The sequence below is a fragment of the Drosophila willistoni genome (genome assembly GCF_018902025.1).
Source record: "Drosophila willistoni isolate 14030-0811.24 chromosome 2L unlocalized genomic scaffold, UCI_dwil_1.1 Seg196, whole genome shotgun sequence".
NCBI lineage: Eukaryota > Metazoa > Arthropoda > Insecta > Diptera > Drosophilidae > Drosophila > Drosophila willistoni.
The window spans coordinates 2,362,022-2,387,322 of record NW_025814048.1 but is presented as its reverse complement, the minus strand read 5'-3'; the positions used below and the strand labels follow the sequence as shown (position 1 = coordinate 2,387,322).

The following is a 25,301-nucleotide window of genomic DNA, read 5'->3' as shown; positions in this document are numbered from 1 at the left end:
AAGGCAATTTTTGGTCGCCAGTTGCCACTTTTGGGGGTACGGTTCACGTGATTTCAGTTCCTCTTGCCATAAATATTGTGTCGGTGTCTCGTTTAAGATGTTGCAATGTTTACGATGATGATGGCATTGAAATGGGCTTAAAGTAAAAAGCAATACCAAACCAAAGAACGTTTCCTTTACCAAAGAAGTCTCATATTGCATCTGTAATACAATGCTTAACCCACATGCCACGTGTTTCTAGAGTCTAGAGTGGGTACTCCATTTGTATCCAAGTATGCTCATTCATATTCCATGGCGAACCGATTATGTAATGAAAATGAAATGACCTTTTTGATATACGCTACGATATGCATTTTAAATGTTGTGTTAAATGGCTTATTTAGCTTGTTAGCGTTAAAAATTATGAGACAAGACTAAGCGAAGAGCAGGGGGTTGGTCTTTGGTGGTCCCTCTCTTCTACTCGCTCTCTCAGCCAGGTTCCAGCGATAAATATCCAAGTGTAAATGGATACCGCATAGAGCAGAGTAGAGAGCAGGAGAAAGAGTGGCTGAAAGTGTGCACAAGCAATGAACTAATAAAGGACAGGCAGACAACGCCGACGCTTTATTAGCCAGACTTTGTTATGGCCGCAAATGCGTTGCCATAAATTTAAAGCTTTGGCCAAGACGAAGGCGACTCCAATGAAGACATTTACCGGCAAACCGGGTGCCTCCGCTAATGAAGATCAACGAGTGGAGGACGCCGACAACATGACTGAGATTGGACCTATGTGTGTGTGTGTCTGTGTGTGTGTGTGTGTGCGGGTGGGTGGGCACATTTCTATGCACATCGCGCAAATATTTCATAAATTTTATTTAATTTTTTTCATTTAAACAAGAATTATGAGCTAGTGAGTTGCAGTGGAGCCACTGAGGCCAAACATTTTATAAGACGCTCCGGAAATCCGCTCATTACGCCAGACTTGTAATTAATCTTTGAGAAAAATTCGCAAAAAAAAAAGGAGGAAAAAGTTTTTAAGCCCAATGTGTACACCTGTTACACACACACACACACACACACACACATACTTGGCACGGGACTCGAGTTACCAAAAGGGTTAAGGGTTTTCGGTTATTATTCGGGTTCTCTTTCTCGATTTGTGTGTAAATATTTGCAAATGAGTTTGAAATTAAGCCGGTTTACTGATTTTTCGCCTCACTTTTTTGGATTTGTCTAATTAATTCTGGGAGCAATGGTTATAATCATTTTGGGTTAAAGTTCGTGACCCAAGAAACGGGGGAAAAAAAATACATTACAAATTGTATCTGAAAAGGTAAAGAGGAGATTCTTGAACTCATCTTATAACTAATGTTTATGAGGAATCCTGCAGGAATGTTCGTAAGTAATGTTTTTGACTCATACGACTTTCGAATCTATTTTAGCTCCCAAATTAATCTTGCTATCAAATTACTGGTAAGTCTTTTAGGCGTAAAACTTATACTATTTAAGATCTTTTGGATTTCTGATCTTTGTTTTTTAATCCTGTTTCCTGCTTACCTCACTTTGACTAAGTTTTTACCATCTCCAGTCTGTAGGAAAGAGTATTCCCGATGCATCTTAGATTTTAGCAAATATTTCATCTTTCGCCTTGCCTTATTTATGGCTGGACTTAAGCATCGGCCAGCTGACATCTTAGACATGGACATACCGAGCTCGTCCCGAGATTGAAAAGAGAAAAGTCTACATAAATTTTTATAATTTTCCTTTTTTCTCTTATATATTTTCCTTCGTGTTTTTTTGTTGCCGTTTGGACGTTTGGCAAGCAAGCTCAAGGAGTGAAGTTGGAGGTTCTTGGGGCTGATTGGTGTATTGGATGGGGGCTCAATCTTGGTATGGGGGACATGGCTACCAGCTGTGTCTTCTTGTTGCTTGACTAAGCCGCGCGGGCGACACTTGACTGACGCCTGGGTTTGGCGCCATCTAGCGGCTGCCGACTGCGCGTGCATAACTTGCGTTTCATTATAATGAGATTATCCCTTTTCCTTGTAACACTCTGCGTGTGTGTGTGTGTGTGAGTGTGACTGGCACATTTCCATCTTTGGCTCAGAAACTGCAACAGCTGTTTGTGTTTTCTTATTTAAATTATTTCTCTCGCTTTCCTTTTTTTCTGTTTTCCTTTTTTTTTCCTAGTGACGTCTTGTTATTCTTTTCCTTTCGCGTCTTGTTTTACGCTCTTTGGCCATTAGATGTTAAGATTTTTACTTATTTTTTCTTGAATTTTTCGTTTTTTCTTTTTGGGATTTGGGTTTTATTTAACTTAAGCAAACAGCTTTGAGTACATGTAATCAAGCAATCTAAAGAAATGCTTTTTAATTGAAAATAACACGAAACGATTTCAAATTAAACTCTCAAGGGGTTTACCCTTTAGTCAGTTAGTCAAAGGAAGTGTTATCTATAGTTTTTACTAAGCTAATCTCACAATCAGTGGGTTAAATTGTGATCTGCTTCTTTGATTTGGATGATTTCATAGTTTTCGATCCTGTTTGAATTAGTTTTTAAAATAATTCTCACAAAATCTTCCCCTTAAAATGGCCAATTTTATTTAACACTAAAATCTTATAAGTTAGTATTAAGAAAGAAAGAACTAGCAAAAACTTTTAGTATATCGAATATCACTTTCAAATTTCGATGAGAATCTCAGCTCAATCAGTAAATCATGGATACTAATACACAAAATTCTTAAAACAATTAGAAATCTTTTACCAACTTTTAGCATAAGAAATTCATAGAAAAACAATTTTTTGGAAACTGATTACACCTTAAACCAATCAATATAGATCTCTCTAAGAAACCAAGAAACAATTTTTAACATTAACATGATTTATCACTTCTAAAGCCGACGAAAAATCTTGCATCATTTTGGATACCCTCAGAGATTTCTCTTCAATATCTCTTTTATTGACTTTTAATTGTAATTTATTTTCAAAACTCTGGGGGGGCCACCAACCGTGGAGTGGGGGGAAAAGTATAACTATTTACCTATGTACGAATTATGCAAAAATGTGTGTTAAACATGTAGAAAAACACGAAATGACATGTGTGTATAAATTCATTTAGGTTGTTTTTTTATTTGGAAACGATTGGCTCATGCCAAGGCCAAGCCCTGATCCATGTTTGGAAACCAATTAGAGACCCATAAACGACAAATGTAATGTGACAGCTTGTGGAGGGCCCCACTAACAAGATCAAAATCGTGTAATGTGATTCCCATTACAACATCCAACGAGAAGAGGTGTGAGCTTTGGCAATGGATATGCCCCTCTCTTCTCTTCTCCTCATCTCCTCCTCAACAACGACAATTTTCACCTGACTTCTTACGAAGCAAAAAGAGATTAAAAATTGAATTGATTTTGCCTAAACAATTTCTTTAGTTGTGATTTGTTTGCTGTTGTTGCTTCGACTGCGGATCGTAGTTGAGGACATCAAAGGTAAGAATTTTATAGAACGATACGGACCAACCACTATCATCTGATCTCGGCAAGATGCGTCCAGTTAGAGGCAAAGCTGTTGTGGCTGGATTATGTAGTGTTTGAGGCTTGTTCTGAGTGTCTTGCAACGGGGGAGGATGCAATGGAGAGGTGTCCTTAGACTGATTGGCAATATTGGCCGAGTAATCACGACGAAACCGTATAAATATCTCGGCGAAAACAATGCGATGCGGCACTGCCAATATGTCCGATGGAGTCTTTAGCTCATTATCCATGCGTCTTATAATCTCATTGACCTCAACCACTTCGGAGGGTGAATCAAAGTCTTTGGTGTTCCTTAGACCCACAAATAACATGTCGATGAATGCATATTTTCTGCCGAAATTCTGTCTTGTTGCCACCTTCATGGGTATGGCACGACGTAGGTGTTCCCTCTCGAAACGCACCAACTGCAGACGAGTATCGTTGCGTGATAATAGCATATCCCTGGTGATCTGCTGAAAACCCACTGGAGTCGTATATTCACCGATTTGTTCAGTGCTCTGATGCCTTATGATATCTGTCATCACAATGGCCGCCTGTTTGGAGCCCTCGATGAACTCTGTTTCATTAAATTCACGATCCCAGAGCCATTTCAGTTTCCATAAATTAAATCTGGTTACCAGATATTTCCATGGATTATGTAGATAAACCAATTTTGGTATAATCTTCCGTTGCTGGATAGAGTTTTGACGCTCCCATTTGCTCTCATGCAATTGGCGTACTAGTCCACTGGAGGAGGATCCTTGACTGGCCAATTGTTGAAGTGCATTGTATTTACGTAGAATTTTTAATATCATTTCGATGGATGTCTAGAGATTGAGCATTTTATCTGCAATTTTGGGTATGCCGAAAAGAACTAACAGATAATTTTTGTTCATATATTAAAAAAAAAAAAATAAATCACAAATTTTGACTTGAAAACAAAAACCAAACAAACTCAGATGAGATAGGAATTGGAAAATGGGGAAAATCCCACACACAAACACAGAGAGAAACACATCTGAATATTGGTAGCTCTCTTTGTGGCCTAATGGGAATGTGAAGATCATAAAACATTATTTGACCGATACATAAATTATATTCAACTTTAAGGTTGTCGACTATTCGTGAGTGTGTGTGGGTTTTCCTTGTTACTTGGCAAGTGGAATCTCTTTTAGACTACAATAATCTTGCTTTGGCCATCAGATTGGTCTTTTGGTCTTTGGCTTGGTTTGGGTCACACGCAAACGACATAAAAATTAACGAGATAGGGAAATGGAAGAGGAAAAACGTTAAAAACTCTCAAATGCAATTGTTATTTATTTTCAAGTATGGGAATGACTGTCGGGCACAAAAGATCTATGTATATTTAAATGGCACATCGAATTTAATTATGTGTAAAGACATTTAATGAGAAATTAAACAGAAGTTCAAATCCATAAATTCCAATATACCCAATAAGAAAAAAATGTTGTCTAGAGATGAAACTACTGAAACTGCGTACTGAATGACTGAAAGAATCTTTAAATCGAATAAATGAAATCTTCTACTAAATCATATTCCAATCAGAAACTATGATAAAATAGCTAAAGTATAGGTCAAATTTTCAGATGGTTTGCTAACTGAACTACCAAATTGATAATATTGTCCAATTTGAAGATAATGAAATGATGTACTGACATTTCTAAAAGCTTTGAAAATAAAAGAAACGAATTCACAGTAAAGTTCAGATATCAACCATTCTTGTATAATTGAATCAATATCAAACAGTTGCATCGAAACTGAATAATATGACTTTTAAGTAGACATTTTTATTCGAAAAACAATTATAATATCACGATTAATAATGATGTTAATCGATTTCATTGAGGTTACAGGAGACATAAAATAAAACTTCAATGGGCACTTTCTTATTAAAAGGTAAAAAGTAAAGATTTATAATATATTAGGCTTTAGTAAAAGAGTTTCACAAATATTAAATTTAAGCAGATATTTTGTTTTACTAGATTGTTTTTAGCAAAAAGCTCTAATTTAATTAACGAAGTACTTGCAAAGGTATTTGAAAAAATACATTCAAAAGTCTAAGAAATTCCTAACTTTTTTGAGAGAAAGAGCTGAGAAGTTGTCTTTTCTACCATTGCATTGTATAATCAAACTTTGTATCTTCACTAACATTTCATTGCTGGTGTGCTTTGATTTGTTTACTGTGTATAAAAATCTGTATATATATTCGTATGTATCTTCTAACAAAAACTTTCGTCAGACATTAATTTTTTGTTTCGTTTGTTTTTATGTTGCGCTTCAATGTTTTTTTTCTTTATTGAATTTGAATAGTCTGACTGGTCCCGGAGGCTTCCCCAAGAGTTGACACAAAATGCGTGGTCGTCATCATCGTCAATTGTTGGGATGACAGGGCAAGAAACGCCGCCAAAAGTTTCGTATGCACATCACAGTGAGACCTCCGTCCAACTCATTCCCACTCCACTCCACTTCCACTCGAATCCCAATCCGAATCCCCAAACTGTTGCTTCAGGGGCAAAGAGAGAAAGATAAGCATCTTTTATGGACCGCCGTGTTACAACTTGTGTGTGAGTGGCTTGGAAAATTCAAATGAAAATAAGTAATTCATTTCGTTGCGCTGCGCTGCGCTGCTTTGCTCTGCGGCACTGCGGTTGGCAGCATCAACATCCATGTCCACTCCCCAAGACCAAAGTTGGAGATGAAGTCAAAGTCGAAGTTGGAGTCGGAGTCGGAGACTGAGACTGGCATCGTTTATCTTGTTGCTCATTAAATCATTCAACTGTCAATCAATTTCCCCTCAACTCATTTCATTTCGTCTCGCATTTGTTGCGGTTGTCATGAGTTTAAGAGTTTGGGAGTTGGGAGCTGTAAGTTGCTTCTTTGTTTGCATTTGGAAGCTAACTGGTGGCTAGCTAGCGGTCAACTGTCCAAGAAACAATTATTCTTGTCTCTACTGTTTCAGAATTGAATGCATTTTTTGTGTATGAGTTCTAAAGTGTAACGGTATGAAATGTATGATTATGCAAAATGTATCTTTTGTGTCTCTCAGGATGTGGCACGAGAAAATTCCACATGTAATTATGCCGCGTGGCGTGGCAAACTCACAAAAGAATTTCAATGAATATGTATCTCTAGAGATTCATTTCTGCATAAACTACAAAAATGTATTCTGATCGACAGTTGAGTTTTCAATTCAATCTGGATGGTTACTACTCCCCTATTGTCGATGGCATAAGTTTCATATCGTTTCGTACCTGTCAACCGATTCAGGTTAAATCAATCATACCACAAAAGAGTACGAAACAGAAACCTGTCAACACGGTTCATTGTTCGGCATGTATTTAGTGCCATGAAGGGGGAGAATAGAGTCTGGAGTGGGGAGTAGATTGGAGTGTGGATTGTGTATAGTCTTCTACCTCACCCTCCTCGCCACCTCTCCGCATAGTAGATAAAATTTATGCGCGTCTCTCACATTCGTGCAGTTATTTGCATTTTGTGTTGTTTTTTTTCTCTTTTCCTTTTCTATGTGTTTTTTGTTTTTTCTTCTTGTTTTTAGTTTTTCCTCTCATATTGTCTGGAATACGGGTGGTCATTTAGCATATTTTGATATTGAGATTTATTGACAAGATTGGAACGTGGTCGCTTTGTCGGCACACAAGACAACGGAAATGATGTCAGAAAATGTTGATTAAGTTTTTTCTTCATCAAACATATAAATATGGTTATAGATAGGTATATCATATTGGATTACATACATAGACTCTTGCCCATTTAGGCAAAATGCGACCACACAAAACAAAACAAAACAAACAAAAACGAGTTAAAGCTTAAGGAGAAAGAGAGCATGCCATTGGAACAATGCCAAGTGTAGAATGGAAATCTATATCTTTGGAAACCTTGCAAAGCTAAAACTCAACTCAAATTGAAGAAAAGATCGCGGAATGTGGTCGCGTCATTGAAATGCAATACCAAGTCTCGCCCAAGATCGTGAGGAATTGCTCATGGATTTGCTTACATTTGCTTGCTACTTACTAGGGTTTCCAAAGCTGTCACTTGGCCTTTGCGGTTCAGGTAGTTTTGCTGAAGCAAATTGATCGCCACTTGTTTAATATCATTCAATACACACAGAGAGACTCACAGAAAAGCGGAAACCTGAGGTTCATTATCATGGTGTGGCTTTCAAATCCGGTTGCTAGAGGACGACAAATTCAATTGTAAACTGATCCTTTTTGGCTTTTTTTTCTTGAACGATTTCATTTTGCGACAGTCATTTAAAATTCCATGCATGTCCTGCTGGGGCGACACCTAGCGGCCAACACCTGCAACGCTTGGGCCACGTGATGTGCGTACCTTATGGCCACTTAAAGTCAGTAGCTCTGACAGTTTGACAACCTGGCAGCCTGACAGCACCCGACAATCAGACAGCCAGACAATCAGACACCCAGACACACCGACAGGCTGGTTGATGTGTGAAATTGTCGCGAGCTTCCATGGAAAAACGAACCTTGGCACCCAAAAAAGAACCAAACCCAAAGTCGACTAGCTGCACTTGCAGAAAAAATCATAACAAACTTGTGCCAAACATTTTCATGGAAACCTTTTTAAAAAAAGTCAACTTCAATTCAAGAATTCTTAACAATTTACAATTATGACGTTTTCAAAACAATCGATGACTTTGTATAATCATTTTGTTACAACCTAACACTAATAATAATTATTATAATATTTGGCTTTGTGATTTTTTCTATAAGAGTTTTCATTTTTCAGGTGTCTGACATTAGATTATTTGATTTATTGGAAAAAAAAAAATGAAGTCAACTTTTAATTTATTAAAAAAAAAAATTGCCTCAATTATTCGAAGTACATAATAGAAATAGAGTAATTGAGTCTAATAAATTAATTACTTTGTTATATAGTTAAAGGTAGGTTAAATTTCCTTAAAGTATTTCAATTAAGAATTAAATCTTTAATGAGATAAATTTCATTAAACCACTTTAATTAATATTAAAATAACTATTTATTTTACTTTAAAATACTTTTTTCAATCGTTATTTAACTTACTATCTTACTATCTTACTATTTTTCAAATGGAGTGACAATTGTTAACTTTCAACCTTCTTAAGTACTTTTGTTAATAATGTAGTTAATTTGTTAGTAATGTAGTTAAAAGTAGGATAAATATGCCTCAAGTACTTTTATCAACAATATTTGTCACAGAACTACAAGACAGACAAACTTCCTCTCATTTTAACACTTACTTTTCTTCAAGTGTATTCAAATGGTCAATTCATGTAATTTATGGTCACTTTTTTCTGATTCAGTTAACGTTTGCCATGAAATTAATTAGTCTACACCACCAACGCAGATCAATTGAATTGAAAGATATGTGTCTAAAATGTGCTTTTTTCAACCACACACAAAAAAATTTGAATTACCCCAATAAAAACAACAAGTACAACTGCATTACCCAGTAACCCAGAAACAAAATAAAGCAAAGTGACATCAAAGTAAAAATCTAAAAAAAAAAAAGCAAAGTTCAGCCAAGTGCAGAATTTTTGTGTTTGCTTTTGCTTTTCTCTTGTTTTTTGTGTCATACAATCGTAAACATATGACATATTTGGATATATATAATGCATAAATGTAGGCATATAAATATGCTAACCCCACTGCTACTTGCTGTCTACTTAACCAAAAAACAGAAGAGAGAAAAATATAAAACTAAAATACTCGAGGGGATGCAAACAAAGGCCCAGAAATGCCACAGAGTGCTGACAGTAGCCAAAAAAAGAGACCAAAAAAATTGTATTTATGTCATAAAAAAAAAGAGGGAGAGAGATACGGTCTGTGTCAATATTGACACAAGGCAAACTCAAAGACCGGAGGAGAGTGGGACAGGTAGCAGACCATGGTGTTACCTGTTCGGCTAATATATGCCTATGCCTCCCCGTTGTCATCACCATCATCATCATCATCATCTTCGTGGTAATTTTCATTGTTTTGCGGTAAATGCCGCAGGCCAAAACCTTGCACCTCACTCTCATTTCTTTATTAATTCTTTTTCCCTACCCAAGCGCCAAGTCCAATTCCACCTTATGGAAAATGAGTGAAAATTGTCGGACAGTGGTTCTTAGGAGGCAAAAAATTCGCATCTAACATTATTTAACTTTGATGAAAAGCCATGCAAATTCCACTCGCTGTTCATTTATTGGTTTCAATTCCATGAATTTTGCTTCCTCATTTTGTGCACAAGTTTAACCTGCTATGGGTCCCTTGACATATTTAGTTTCTTACCCCCCAAACCGACATTATTTAACTGGCTTTCGGGTTAACCAAGTCAAATTGTGCTATTTATATAAGGCTCTAAAGGGAGAGGGTGGCATATGGATAGGGAAAGGGATGGCAGGCATGGCAAAGGGGGGAAAGAAGTTTTTCTGGAAAATAAAAGAAAAATTCCCCAAATTCTTTTATCGTTGGATAAATATTTATGTTCCCAATGGACTTGCAAGTAACCCCAAAATTCGACACGCGCATAAACAATGACACACAGGATTTTCGGGGCGAACAGAGACCACTGTGCCACTTCTGTTCACCCCCACCCCTGCCCCCCTTGGTTTGACTCTGTCTCTGGGAGGCAAATTCAGCATGAACTGAACTTGTGCCAACAATGAGAGGCGCAGAGATCGGGTAAAATTGGAAATGGGGCAGGGAGAGGTGTGTGAGATGTGAGCAGATGTGCCCTAGAACCAGATATGTCGACATATCGTACATACATATGCGGAATCTGTAAAGTTTGTAAGTTAGTCATCAACTGGCGGGGTATATACGAAGTTGTCTACTTAATACACTTAATTGTGAGGGTATTATACAGTTACGATGATATTAAGTATTGCTTAAACTTTTTAGGATATCCAAGATTTTTAGAAATATTTTCCTAATGTTTATATAAGAAACTCCCTAGCCTAAGGTTCGGTTAGCTCTTTCAAAGTTAATTTTACGGTATGTGAGCAAGTTGTCTTTATAGGTATATTAAGAACCGCCGATTCCTTAGCTAACTATGCTAAAGATTAAAGAACTATTCTAAACTAAAGTAAATCAATAATTGTGTTATATTTATTTTAGAAAAGTTTGCCAGATTCCGAAGTTTTGGATGTATCTGGGTTATTAATAAAAACTGCTTCCAAACAGAGATTCAGTATTTAATATTTTTCTTAACCTTGTTATTTTACTTCACTCATTTTACAAAAGTGTTCACTGGTCTTAAAAGGATTAAGGAATCCTAAAGAAATTTTCCTTTTTCGTTTTGGAGATCCCTAAAGTATTTTCCATGCCGATGTCCTATGCAAGAAGATAAGGAAAATAAACAAAATTAAAAAAACAAGGAACGCCTACTCGATTTTCCCTTTAAAAACTAAATTTTCGTGATTGATAATGATTCGCATGAATGATTGATAACACAGGCCGACATTTTCGAGGTCATGAAAACGTGTTCCAAGTTCAATAGGTCTTTTATAGTAATTTGGGGGTGCTGATCATGGCCCTGTACTTAGTTTTTGCCCATCACGTCAGGATTTCCAAAAAAAAGCGTTGGAATTATTCAAAATGGCCTCATTTTCAATACTTTCTAGTATAATATAAACAAGTTATTATACTCAAAACGTTATCCAAAAAAAAGCGTTGGAATTATTCAAAATGGCCTCATTTTCAATACTTTCTAGTATAATATAAACAAGTTATTATACTCAAAACGTTATTATTTTAACCTATTAATATATTAGGTATGACTTAAACTCAATTTACAGAAAATCAAAGATGCGTTTCTTTGTTATCATGCATATTGTCATGCACTTTGGATATGGTTCCAAAATGAGTAAAATTCGAACCAAAAAGTATGCTATAGGGATTCAAAGAATTTGCAACTTGTTACTTTTAAAGAATTATTGTAATTTTATGCACATCACAAATTGTTTATAAGTAATGTTGGCAAACAACAGCTTAAGCATGAAATTCTACAATTCGTTAAAAATGTAGAAAAACAATTTTTAGCTTTATATAGTATAGTTTTGGGTTGGAAAATACCCTAGATCCCCTAATTTCACAAAATCTGGACGTGATGAACAAAAACTGAGTATGCAGTCAGAATCAGCGTAACCGAATTAGTTAAAAACACTTCTCAGGTTAACGTCACCAAAAATCATGTCGGCCTGTGTAATGAATTACATATTTACTTCTTACATTTTTAAATTACGAATAGTTAAAAAAAAAATACCAGATGACTGCATCATTAAAAATTTAAACAAATTATCCCATATTGCAATTGGGATACCCAGCTGTCTTCTATTAAAAAAAAATTAAAAATCGTTCAATTAGTTAATCCTTTAAGCAGAAAAAAATATCTGTAATTGAGAGCATGACAAAGTATATTAAATTCCCAGTGATATAGTCATTATTTTAAATGCTGAAAAACTCTCAATTAGTTAATCTCTCTGAAAAAAAAAAGTAGTTAATCAAGGGCATTTGCAGCTCGACTTGCTCTAGATGGATTTGCTTGCCTTATTGCTGAATTATTCAGATTGTAATGCTTCGTTTTTTGTATATACGTATATATGTATATTCCTTTTTTGGCTTATAAAAAACTCTGCGAAAAATGAAATGACATTATTTTCGACATCCACACACACAAACACACACTCACACACACACACATGTGCATTAAGGGGGAGCAAAGTTTTTGGCTTGGGGTAAGTAAGTAGGTAGGTAGAATCCGAATTGTATATAGTTGTGACAATCTGTTGTAATTGTGCTAATTGCAATTCATTATTCAGAGAGTTTCACTTGTTTTATGCTGCTCTCGTCCCCGTCCCCGCCCCGATTCTAGCCTTCCCCTACCATCTAAATCCCATTCGCCTCATTTCCTCCCCCGAAAATGGCGCCAACTACGTGGCTCTGACACCGAAAGCTGACAAAATGTTGAACAAAATATCCGCAGGATATTCGCTTGTTGATTTCGCTTGAGACTTTGACATTTTATTCTGAATGGTAGGAGGTGAAACCTGACTAAATACACAGATAACATACATATGTATGTGCATGTGTGTGTGTGTGTATAGGAGATACAGATACTTGTTTATTAATAATGAATTTTTCGCATATTTATTTATTTATTCGTACGCATACACAAACAAACAAACATGTAGGTATGTATGAGTATCTGGGAATATCATTTTGTTGGAGGATATTGAATAATGCCTTACAAAATGTTGGTCTGTCAGTTGGTTTGCTGGTTTGGTTTCGGTTTGGTTAAATTCACTTTTGGTTACGCCTGAGTATTAAGTGTCCTCTTATCCTGCTGCCGCCCACTTGAGAGTATTTTTGTGATTTCATACCAGAGACCAAAGAGAGCCGAAAGCCATGTGTCCTGGATTCGTATTCCTTTTGTCGCTTTATGCAATCTCATTTCACAAAAAAAAAAAAACAAAAAAAGAAAAAAGAAATTAAATCAAGTGGGCTCCAATTGAAAATATTAAATGTGAATAAATATTATGAGCAATTTTAATTTCATTAAGTGCTTAAGTGCCCTCCCCTTTTATGACACCCTTCATCTACTTCACCCTCCACCCATCCAACCATTCCCTTTGTGCCATTTCTGTGCACAGTTTCTCATTATTAAATTCGATTTAAAAGCATTTGGTATATAATGTTAAGTATGGCGATATATGGGTATATATGTATGTATATATATGTTTGCATATCCGATTATCTATTGACATTTTTATTTGAAGGCATTTCACCAGATTCAACTCGAACTCGGCTGTCTGTGTGAAATTCGAAACACACAAAATAATTGCTACTTATCGATTTTGCGCTTTTAGAAAGATGATTAAACATTTGATAAGAATATGAGAAAGTGAGAGGCAGAGAGACTGGGAGAGCGAGACAGAGACCGAGAGTGCAGAAGCCACTTGTGTGCCTTTGGTTAGATTCAAAGGAGGGCGACATAAGTCTTCGTCTTTAATTCTTAGATATGAAATTAAATGTGTAGAATTTGAAAAAAGAGGATAAGAAGAAGTAAGGAGAAAGTCCTCAGTCTTACTTTATGAAATCTTAGGTCATTTAGACTCTACTTAAATACTGTTTCAGGATGTTTGATGGCGGTCCTAAACAAATATTTTATCAATTTAGATATACATTTTGTTTCAAATTAACGGCTTTATGGTAAACGATTTGGACATTTCTTTATTGAAGCACTTAAAACACACACAAAGTCTCAATAAATAAATGAAAATATTGAAAACAAGTCCTTAGACATATATTTTTTTAAAGTTTTAGACTCCTATGTTAAGAAATAGAAATTGATTACTAGAACTACTACTAATATACTCAGAATAGGTATGACAAATCTCCTAAAAGCTAGTACTCAAATTCATTAGTAAATTTAGTTGATTAATATTAATTAATATGGTAAGAAAATCTTAAGATTCATGGTATAGAAAATACAGAAATCTACTCCAAATTTTCGTCAAAAACTTTGTACGTTTAAAAATTTAAATGTAGAATTTCAAGCACAAATTAAAAAGTGTAATAAAAGTTTTCTAAGTTTCTCAAAATGTTCAAAATTCGTTTATTTTGTACAAAGCTGAAATATAATATTTTTGAAAGTTTCTCTCTTTTGGAAACCTTCAAGAAAACTTTTGCTGATGAAAAACTTTCAAGATCCATCGGTTTCCTTTTTCAGTTCTTTACGAAATATTTACACTTAGCGAAAACTTCTCTCAAAGAAAAACTACAAGGACAGAATTTCAGATCACAAACTCTGAAAAGTTCAAGTGTTGACTAAATTGCTTAATTTAAATTTAACAGAAATTAATTCCGATAATTCTTAAACCAAAATGCTCCCACACTTACACACGAAAATGTTTCACTTTGGTGTTGGTAATTGGAGTGATTCATTAAAGCTAAGCACTAACCAAGAGCTGTTTCTTCCTATGCTCTATCAGCTGGGTTAAGTTATGGTGTTGCAGGTGAATTCGCTGTTATCTTAACTGGTTTTGTTTTGTTTTCTTATTTTTTGGGTAAGTGAGGGGGATGGGGAACACTTGACCCAATTAACGTAAACATGAAGACTTTTAACCCCGCATACAAGACACACTCGCACAGACATTTGAAAACCCTAGATGCATACAGAGGTTTTTTTTTTGGATAAGTTTTTTGTGCAATCTCAACAAAAAACAGCGGAAAAAGCACAAGAAAATGCCGAGGGTGATGGCAAAGAGGGGGAGGTAGAGGAACGTTTTTAGTCACAGTAACTTAACCTCATTTAAATATTTTGTTGCCATTGTTGTTCTTGCTCTGGTTTGCTGTGGCTCCTTGGCATCTTCTTGTTATTTTATTTTCGCTGAGGTACCCAAGCCCCCTTCCCCTTAAGTGATGGGGCTAGGGACAGGGGGCGGAGGATTGCATTTTATATTCAAGTACAACGAAAATTGTTGTAAATTAGTAAAAATGTAAACGCACATACAACAGAAACGTTGGGCAACCGAGAGGGAGAGACGTTGTCAAACCGGGGGGGAAGTGGGATAGCTTCGGTGAGTGCCCAGTCGAGTGGTTGCTCTTGAAGCTACCAACCTACGCAATTAAGTGACGACCAAACAACCAAGAGGCAGCCAGAGAAAGACACAGAGGGAGAGAGAGAGGGCAGTGAAGAAAGAGTGGTGAAAGGCTCCCCTCATTTGGAAGTAAACCTTCTTCTTTGTTTGCCTTAAAGTAGCAGCAGCAGCAGCAGCAGCAGCAACGGCAGCATCAGCTGCCCCACCAAACACCACAGTTTTACCTTCCTCCAGCACTTGAGCAACTGCCTGTGTGCGTCCAAAAAGGCTTTCGGTAACTTAGTTTCCGTCGCTTTTTACAACCTCATGTTTGCATTTATATGTAGCTCTACCTCCGACCGTCCGACCGACCGACCGACCGACGGTGCGGCATTCAGCAGCTTCCAGCGACAAGTGGGCTGTCAAGCAGCAGCAGTTCCAGTTCCCCTTCCTCCTAACCCACCAACATTACCACCAACAGCATCCGAAACTTGTTGTCAAGAGAAGTTGTAAAATGCTTCTCAACACAACAACAACAACATCTTACTACCAGCTAGGAAAGTGGATTTGGTAACCAAAATGCTCAAAAGATGAAATACTTTTAATATTTAAACGACAGCAACAAAAATTGAAAAAAAAAGTATCATCATCATATGAAAACAGATGAATAATTTCATTCTAAATGAGTTAAATGTTAAGCAAAAAAACCTTTTCGGTTAATGCAAAAATTATTGTTAGGTAAAGTAAAACCAACTAAATCCCGACGGGTTAAGTGAACAATTGTTTAATGTATCGTTTAGAATATTTAAAAAAATAAACTTATTTTTAAAAAACATTAACATCTTTAAAATATGAAAGAAATTTAAGCTCAAAGTTTAAGCAAAAAAATGCAATAACCGAAAACTAATTTGGTTTAAGCAACTTTCTTTGAAAGGTTTGTAAAGTATATGAAGAAACATGAATAAAGTGAAATTTTAGATGAAAATCTTACATTAGAAGTTTCTGGTTATCCAACCAAACGAAGGTTCAAGTAAAGTGAAGAACTTTTTAACATACATATCTCAGAATCTTTCAACCTCAGGGAAATTACATACCGAAAGTCATTTCGGTTAATGGCAGGCTCTATTTGAATATAAACTAAAGAAGATGGAACAGAGCTTTAGAATAAAAGATCTTATTACCGATACCTATAGCACTTTAGTGATAAATCTTTTTAACAACTGAAACAGATTTTGGTTAAGTAAGGAGCTAATTTTCCTCATTGAGCTTTTCTTTTTAAGGTAAATGTGCACCTAAAGAAAATAAAATAAGCTCAGAACTTATCACTGATTTAAAAACGATATTCGATTTAATATTTGTTTAAGATAACTCTTTTTCATATTGGAATTTAAACCTAAAATGAATTTAAAATTACCTTCTAAAGAACTAATCTTTAGAATTTATTCCTCAAAGAGAGAAAATAAAATAAAAACTTTTATGATGATATTTTATTGATCTGCAAGTAAATTCCAATATTCATTTTCAGCTTTAAAAGATTCTTCAATGTGTATGAGATTAAAGATATAAACCGAAATAAACTAATGTACGATTTCTCGACATTACGACACAATAGCTAATAACATATCGGTTATGGGAGTTAAGAGAAATAATCTCATGTTTTATAGCCGCGTAATATACACATCTCTCGCATTCATTTTGTATAATTCTTCAACTAACTCTCTAAAAATCTCTTTCTCTCTGTGTTTGCTGTTCCTCATATCATCATTGTGATGGGCATTATCTCTTGTTTATTCAACTTTATTTTATGTTTTGTTGTTTGGATTTGAAATTGGAATTCTGGAAGTTAAAGTTAAGCCGTTTTATGTGCTTACTCTTTCCATTTGGATCTTGTTTTTTTTATTTTTGTGTCTGGTGTGAAAACGAAAGTGGGATTTGCTTTATTTCTGTGTTTATCGGTTTAAGATAAGCTCTATGTGATTTGGCTTTTGGGCGAAAGATGTTGCAAATTGCGTGGTCGATTAACATTGTCACATTTATGGCCTGATCTCTAGGCCAATAAACACCCACCATTAAGAGCTGAAGGTGTGAATGCAGGTGTGAAAACTTTATGTGATCGTTACGTAAAAAATAGTCGAGAAAAAACTTGAACTAAAATGCACAAAATTTAAAAAGCAATTTACATAGTTTCACATAAAAAATAGAATGACAGTTTTATCTTGGGTATGTCAGGGCTTCGTCTTCGTCTTCGTCTTTGCCCCGATTCAAGGGGCTCATCCAAAACCATCAAAAATTTATGCGATTTTAATTTTTGTGCACATTTTCCAATTCGGATCATAAAAGAAGTAAGATGAGGTGGAACAGGGGGTGGACGGGGAGGTAGAAACACTCTTGCTCACCTTTCCTCACTCATAAAATTTGGCATAAGGCTAAAATAAATATTTCAAATAGCCATAAATATTGTTGATTATACTACACGAGAAGGAATCGTTTGAGTTGAAGCTGAAATGTTTTTGGGAAAGGAAAGGAAAGGAAAGGAAAGGAAAGGAAAGGTCTTTTAATTAAGGCAATAAAATGGAAATCGACCACGTAACCTAAAGAAAACATAAACTTTACATTAAATCCACTTAATGTTCGAACAAAGTGCTGTGAATGTCTTCTTTATCGCCAGCCACGTGCTGTCGGACCCTAGAACACTTTCTGCCTTAGCTAGAGAGTAAGACGACGGAAAGGGACGCGACCGACTGACATCAAACTGACAGCTTATAATTCAAAAGCGTTACCAGAGGATCCACCTGCCCTCACCACCACCACCACCACGACCACCACCCATTCCACCACCAGCCCAGCCCATCGGATGGATGCCTGGTCATATTTGATTTTTATTAGCCTCCAACTGATGCCTCCATCGGAGACGAGCCGGAGACGAGGCCGTGTCAGAAGTTGGCGCCTTTGGCGTTTGCCGTTTTTGCTGGCCATAAAAACATTTAGTCTCAGACCCATGCCCTAGTCCACTTACGTTTCAACCGAATGTTGAATGTAAGTGTATAAATTAAATATTTCGTGCATTAACGCTCGAGTGTTTATTTTTGCCTTGGGCCAGCCAGTCGGCCAGCTAACCAACCAACCAAGCAAGCCAAAAGGAAAGAAAAACTCATTAAATTAGCCAATGTCGATTTTAATGCCAAAGCCGTGGGGGATGGCGAGATGGGAGTGTGCTCTATGGAACACTTCATGCATTGTTTACTTGGAGTTGACAAAAACTGCACTAGGTTAAAATTCATGGCACTGACTGAGCAACCGACCGCCCAATTGACCGACCTACGGACTGGCTAGCTGGTTTCCTGTCCCTGTCCCTGTCCTGTCCTGTCCTGTCACTTTTATTTATTTCACATTTGTGTCAATGGCTAATTGAAGTGAGCCTGAGTCTAGGACAGCGACAACGACTGAAAAACAAACTTTTTAGCCGAATGTAGAGTGTCAAGTGGATGGTTGGGGCATTTGAATTTTTGTGCAAAATTAAAAATACTTTTTGACCTTTTAAAACTTTTATCATTTCTCTTCGAACAAATCTGGAAACTCTACCAAGATCCTCTACAGAATTTTTACTTTGAAAAACTCGAAACGTTAACAACATTAATTTCTTAGAAGTAGTTTAAACCGAAATTAGTAAGAATAAACTTTACCCTAAAGGAGCTTAAAACTAAGACATAAAAGGAAATTGTATATCCAAAGTTTTAACCTATATAGAGAACATTACAAAATAAGGATTCTTAATTTTCTCAGTTAGTTTTTAATTTTCATTAGAACTTAGAACTGCAAACAAGAATAACCTTTTCCGAGTGAAGAAAGATGGAAATCAACATTATTTACGTCATTAGTTAAGATTATTATTACGACTTTCCCCAAACGAAGTTTCTCTGACATTCCAAATTGCATAACTCATGACCCTTACTATCAATATGGTCTGATCAATTACATTAATGAAATATTTCCTTAAGTATATAGGAAATTTCCAATTCGTTGTGGATGATTTTTAATGAATGCCAGACTCTTGGTACACAGAGAAGGTCGTTGGTCATCCGCCATTAGCCAATGCTCGGACATGTCTACCTGGTGGCTGGAGTCTGACTCTCTCTCTCTCACCAGACTCTTTCTATCTCTCTCTCTCTCTCTATCACTTTATCGTCATCATCATCAACGTGACCCAATGACACTTTGACTAATTGAAAACTGTCAAATTGCAAGTCAAATGTTGTTGGGATCATGATGCATTTGTATTCCACCCCCCCGCCAGGTGCTCCCCTGGTGCGGTTTTCTTAATTGAATTAACTCATTAGGAGTAAATATCTGTACATTCATCTATGCAATTCTGTGCCGTACTCTTTCCTCTCATCCTCTATCTCTCTCTCTCTCTCTCTCTCACTCTTTCTCTTTTACAGCCTGTCACACAAAATATTTTCAGCATTTTTCATAGACACACTGTATATAAGTGTGTGGGTGTGTGTGTGTGTGTGTGTTTGGGCCAACATTTTTGGGCAAATGTCATTTAGTCTGAACATTTGCACAAACATTCCGACTTGACCAGGGATTTATTAATGACATTTCGAATTGGGGTTAACACTCATTTAATTTATTTGGTCAGTGCACTTCGTCTTTCTCTTTCTATCTCTTTCGATCCCTGACTCTTTCTCTCTTTCGCTGCAATGCTGTCTAAATTCTGCCATTTACTTTATCTTTCTGTACTAATCTCGGTTTCTCATTTTAAGTGGCCAAGTCTTTGTGTATTCTGAGAAAACTTGACAGCTGAGAATTGCAATTGAGATTGAATTCTGTATTTTGTTTGCGAATTTGATTCTGAGTACTTCATTTTCTTGCACAAAATGTGAAAATGAAATTGTAAAATAAGAGAAAACAATTAAAATTAGTTGCAGATAAATCTTTCATATTATGAAGACTAACAATTTCAGACATTGTTCCTAAATTCAACTAATCGACTTTGCTTTTGAGCTTGTATTTTCAACGAGGGGTGGATGAAAAATAAGTAAGTACACTAGCATTCCCAAAAGAAACGTTATATGTCGGCTATACTTTAGATAAATTATTAAGCTAAAGTCGTTGTCTTTCACCTAATTGAGATAAAGTGACACATTGAGGAAACGAATTGTTGTGAGACTTCACTTGATTATGGGAAAATGTATTAATAAAGCTTTTAAATGGTTTTCCTATTTAAAATCTGTGCCAAAATGGAACTAATTAATATTAATGTCAATATATTTTTGATGTGGTGAAGCATGAAAAAGAATCAAATGCTAAATTGACTTTTAGTTTGAAGAGAAGACGATACGATGTAGAATTGACTACATCATCTTATTTTATGAATCATTCTTCAATAATCCTTATTATTAACATAAACAAAGATAAAAGACTATTTTGCTGGGCTTTAAGAAAAAACTACTGAAAAGAGCAGAGCATTCGGGACTAAAAAAGGATTTGTAGCACGTCTTAAAACAATGAAAGATTTATATAGAGAACTCCTTTCTGCTAGACAGTAAAATAGAAATAAATTTCATTATTTAATGGCCACACTTCGTCACTTTTGGTTGCAAGAAGAAGAACTTTGATATAAACCGATTGTCTGTATTCTAGGAACTTGTTGGATTTGCTGAAAGTCATCTTCGAAATAATCATACATACATCTATTGAATACCAATGTGAGTGTGTGTAAGTGCGTTTGGGTGTGTGTGTGTGCGTATAGGAAATCTGTTCACATATTTTAACATAAATAAAGCTCTTTCCTTTATTGCCAGTTGTGGATTATGTTTTGGGCCTCGTTGAATAATATGTATAATATGAATGAATGCCGCAGCGTTTGGGGCTGAGATACTCGTATAACTGATGATGATGATTCCATTTGCGGTTTGAATAATTTTCATAATTTAAATACACAACCAAAAACGGCTTCAATACTTTTGCGTCAGTCAGTCAGACAGTCAGTCCGGAGTCCTTTCTGCCTGACCCATCCTCCTAGGGGTTTGGTATCACGATGAGTGTGAGGATACAGACTTATGCGAAAAAAGCGAGAGTGTAAATCACAGAGCGAGTCAAATGATAAATGGAGCAGCGACGACGAGTTTCGGTACCATTTTTGTTTTTTCGGTCTTTTTTTTTTTGGTGGGGCAACCAAGCAACCCAAGTGGCAAGTGGATGGATTGGTGAACTGGGAGTTACAGTAACTAAGTAAATCCTTGACGTTGGCATGCCAAGTGCAAAGAAGTCCTTGTTCGCAAGGCGAAAACAATATTTCATTACATTTACATATTTTCACTCAATTTTCATATTTACGCTGCAAAAAAAAAAAAAAAAAAAGAAAGAGGTCCTCCACCCCTCCTTTCCCCATGCCTACCCGAATCTCCGTGTTTCCGCCTTTTGTTTTCATTTTATGGTAATGTCCCCTTTCGGCTGCCTGGGATGCCTGACTGCCTCCACACCTTCTCCACCGACACCCCCCTCCCATGCCCATTCATTCACATTGGTTCGTTCATTCATTCAGCCACCTTGCCCGGTGGCGCTCTCAAGTGTCGAGCGGCTTCAGTTCGGCTTGTTGTTCTTATTCTCTTCGTCGTTTCGCGCATTTCGTATGTCAGCATTTTAAATAGGCTTTTCATGTTCGAATTTTATTGTATTTTTTTATGTTTTGCATTTGCCCCGTTTTTTATTTAGTTGTTCTCTTTGCTCTTGTTGTTGTTGTTGTTATTTGCATAGCCATAGTCAGCATACGACAGAGAGAGAGAGAGGGAGAGGAAGGAAGTCAGTCAGTCCTTGGAGAGGTCCTTTGCCAGCTCTTGCCACAGGCTACATTAAATTTTTTTGTAACTTGAATGCAAAGTATGAAGTCTGTGAACTCACTGAGTTCAGTAACTGCCTTTTGTGCCCCTGACATTATTAAATACAAATATTATTTCTTTGTGCGAGGTCAAGTGGCAAGACAATTCCTTGCCCCAACACAACATGGAGTAAGAAGGGGAAAAGATGCCCTACCAACACACAAAGGCCAGTCCAACAAGCATCAAGGACAATCGTGTGTGGCTAAATACAAAGAAACAAACCCCTTTGAATTTGCCAAGAAAATAAAGCTAGGGTAACTAACATTTTAGTAAAAGTTACGAAACCCTTTATCCAAATTTGGTTTGAAGTTTGGACTATGCAGCATATGCAAATGTTCTTAATTATTTATTTTCATTTGATAGTTTAGTTATTGGTTTTCTTAAAATTCAATAGAATTGATACAAATTCTAAATTTAAATCAAATTTGAAGCTAATCTTTATTTACCTTTTGGATTTATATCCTCTAAAATTAAATGCCAAAGAAGTCTTGAGCTTAGGTACATAATTTCTTCATAAAGACATTTGAAACTTTACTTAAAACTTGTGCTTAAGTTAACATATCTTAATCAACGAGGATAAGAATTCGAATTTGAGGCTAGTATATGGATTTAGTTTTTGTCTAAGCCGAGGGTCATAATTACGTTTATAAGTATATATTTAATTACTTTTATATTAAACTAATAAAAATAATCCTAGTCTCAATTCAAAGGTCTTGTTTGAAGGGAGCTTCGAGTCGACTTTTATAGAAAGAGACTATCATTCCTATAACTCTATGTTATATACACTTATTAGTTTTAAACCTTTTTTTCCGTACCATTCCATTAGAACTAACTAGTTGGTACTAATTTAAAACCTTGGCTTAAAGTTATGTATTTAAAACTTCTTCATTCACATTCACAAGATTGCCAATTAAACTCAACATTCAGCTAAGGATTAAAATTCAAAAGCATATTTAGCCTTAAATACTCTCATTTATGGGTATCATACAGTCTTTACTCAAGTTGCCCTTAAAGTAAATGTCGTTCAGTTTATTTAATATTATTTTTGCAGCATTTTAACTCTGCTAGAAATAAATACATTACCCTCTTTATGTGGGAGTCGATTAATGAGGCAGATAAAATTAGATGCAAATAAGAAACAAATTTAAACGGAAATTTGCACAGTTTTCTGGCTAAACGCCTCTCATTTAGCTAAAATGGAAACGAAATTTCATTAGAAAGGCTTTAAAAATAGAGCAAAATATTTGCAAGAATTTGCAATATTTTGCATATTATTTGTGAATATTATATAGAGTATTTTTTTAGCCGTTGCTTTTTATTGTTGTTTTGATGGGAGGGCATTTTCATTCCATGTGTTTTTAGTTTGTTTGTTTGTGCTTTTCACTACTCTACATATTTTAAACAAATAAAATGCCCAAAGGCTTAAAAATCATCATGGCATCAGAGCAAATACAAACAGTCACAACAACAACAATAACAACAAAAACGAAAGCAAAAAAAAACTTTGCACAATCTCAAAAAAAAATTTGGTTTTTTTTTTTTTGCAAAAAGGAAGCAACGACGCGTACAAATAAAAACAAAACAAAAAGGACAAACTGGCAAAAAAAAAAAAGTGCGAGGAAAAAACAAAAGCAAAAGGAGAAAGGAGAATGGGATGTGGGGCAGAGAGAAGTTTGGGTGGGAAAAGGGGTTGGGAGATGGTGGAAAACTGAACTCAACTTGACTCAGTCGTCATGGAAAACATTGTGCAATAATTTTTGCATTTGCTTTGGCCACGAGGCAGGCCAGGATTGGCATGAAAAGCAAGGACGAATGGTCCATAATAAATACATACATACACAAACGCACACAGAAATCGTATATACATATAACTCGCGGTGTAAGTAAGTGCGGATTCTGGACAGACATGCGTGTGTGTACTTTACGATTCATGTAATATGTGTGTGTGTGTGTGTGTGTGTGTGTGTGTGTGTGTTGGGTGTGTATGTGAGGAGTATCAAGTTCTCCCCGAAACCCAATGTTCTGCCTGTAGTTGTTGATGTTGTTGTTGCCAGTCACACAATAAACTTACTTCCTGGCAACGTAATCCTTTATAAGCTGCAGAACCTCTGGTATTTGCTGTATATACTACAGTCAATCCTTTCACTCGTTTGAGCTTACTACCTCATACTAACATACACACTCCATGCCACCCTCCCCCCACAGCAGCCACCCACTTAGAATAGCCACCCAGTGCCACGTGTTGTCCATGCTCTTAAAGCGTCTTTCAACTTAAGTTTTCTATCATCCATCTTAAGAGCTCCAAAATACAAGAAATCTACTAATAATTAACTAAAATTATGACTACTACTTAAAATTTAAGCCAATTGACAAGAGAGCAGTGAACTAGATTAACCTTGTTTAAAATTATCTCTTAAATCTATTAAAATCTATTTAAATCTTTTTGTATATCTCTTTATTTGCTGTGACTTTCAATATTCATAATGGAAACTATTAAACATAATGCCAAATTTTTTAAAAGTATTTATATAATCCCCTTTCTTAAAAAATACACAGATTTCAAGCCTAAAAGTATGCCCCAGATCTTAAAATAAAGGGAAACTGTGAAATTCCTTAAATGTCGAACAATTTTGTCAATTTCGTTTACAATATCTACATATATAAAATAACCCATTCGACAGGTAATCATCGAAACTTTCAGAATTATTATGTCAAATTAAAATAGTGTTGCAAAATGCGATTAAAGTGAAAGAAAAATGCAATTTCCAACAATTTTAATTGTCGAAAATAAACAATACACTGTAGTATCGGATTTTTGGTTAATTTTCAGTTCGTTTACTCTTTTTAATTATAACTCGCACTTCTACGTATCATATTGTCAATTAAAGCTTATTACGATTAACTTGCTTGAAAAATTTCATAATTTTAAAGATCTATTTTGAGTCAAAGCTTAAATATTAGAAAGTATTTGATTTTCTACATATCTCGCAGTAGTAATTTTCCAACTGACTTAATTCATGACTTTTTATTCCATAAATTATTTTATACTTCTATTAACTAACTTACAATTCTTTGGTGTCGTTTCTTTTATTTTTTGTTTCAACTCAAACTCAATTTCCATTGCAAATGTTGAGGAAACTCAACACATGTTTCCCATTAGAGTCAGATAGATGGAGTGGTTAGCAGAGAGGGGCAGAGGCCTCGCGAGGGGAAGAAAAAAACTAAAGTTTCACTTGATGCGTCTCACATTTCAGAGACCGACAATGAGGAGATGTGTGTTGTAGTTGTCGTTCTTGTTGTTGTTGTTAATAATGATGTTGACACAA

The 25,301-nt window shown here is 35.7% G+C and overlaps 1 protein-coding gene across 1 annotated transcript; it reads right to left on the bottom strand.

Annotated features, from left to right (window-relative positions):
* Positions 1 to 3,087: 3,087 nt before the first annotated feature.
* On the bottom strand, positions 3,088 to 4,427 carry LOC26529151. Its single transcript, XM_015178996.3, has one exon. The coding sequence runs from the start codon at positions 4,304 to 4,306 to the stop codon at positions 3,407 to 3,409; it is 900 nt and encodes a 299-aa protein (XP_015034482.1). The 5' UTR covers positions 4,307 to 4,427; the 3' UTR covers positions 3,088 to 3,406.
* Between the last annotated feature and the right edge of the window lie 20,874 nt (positions 4,428 to 25,301).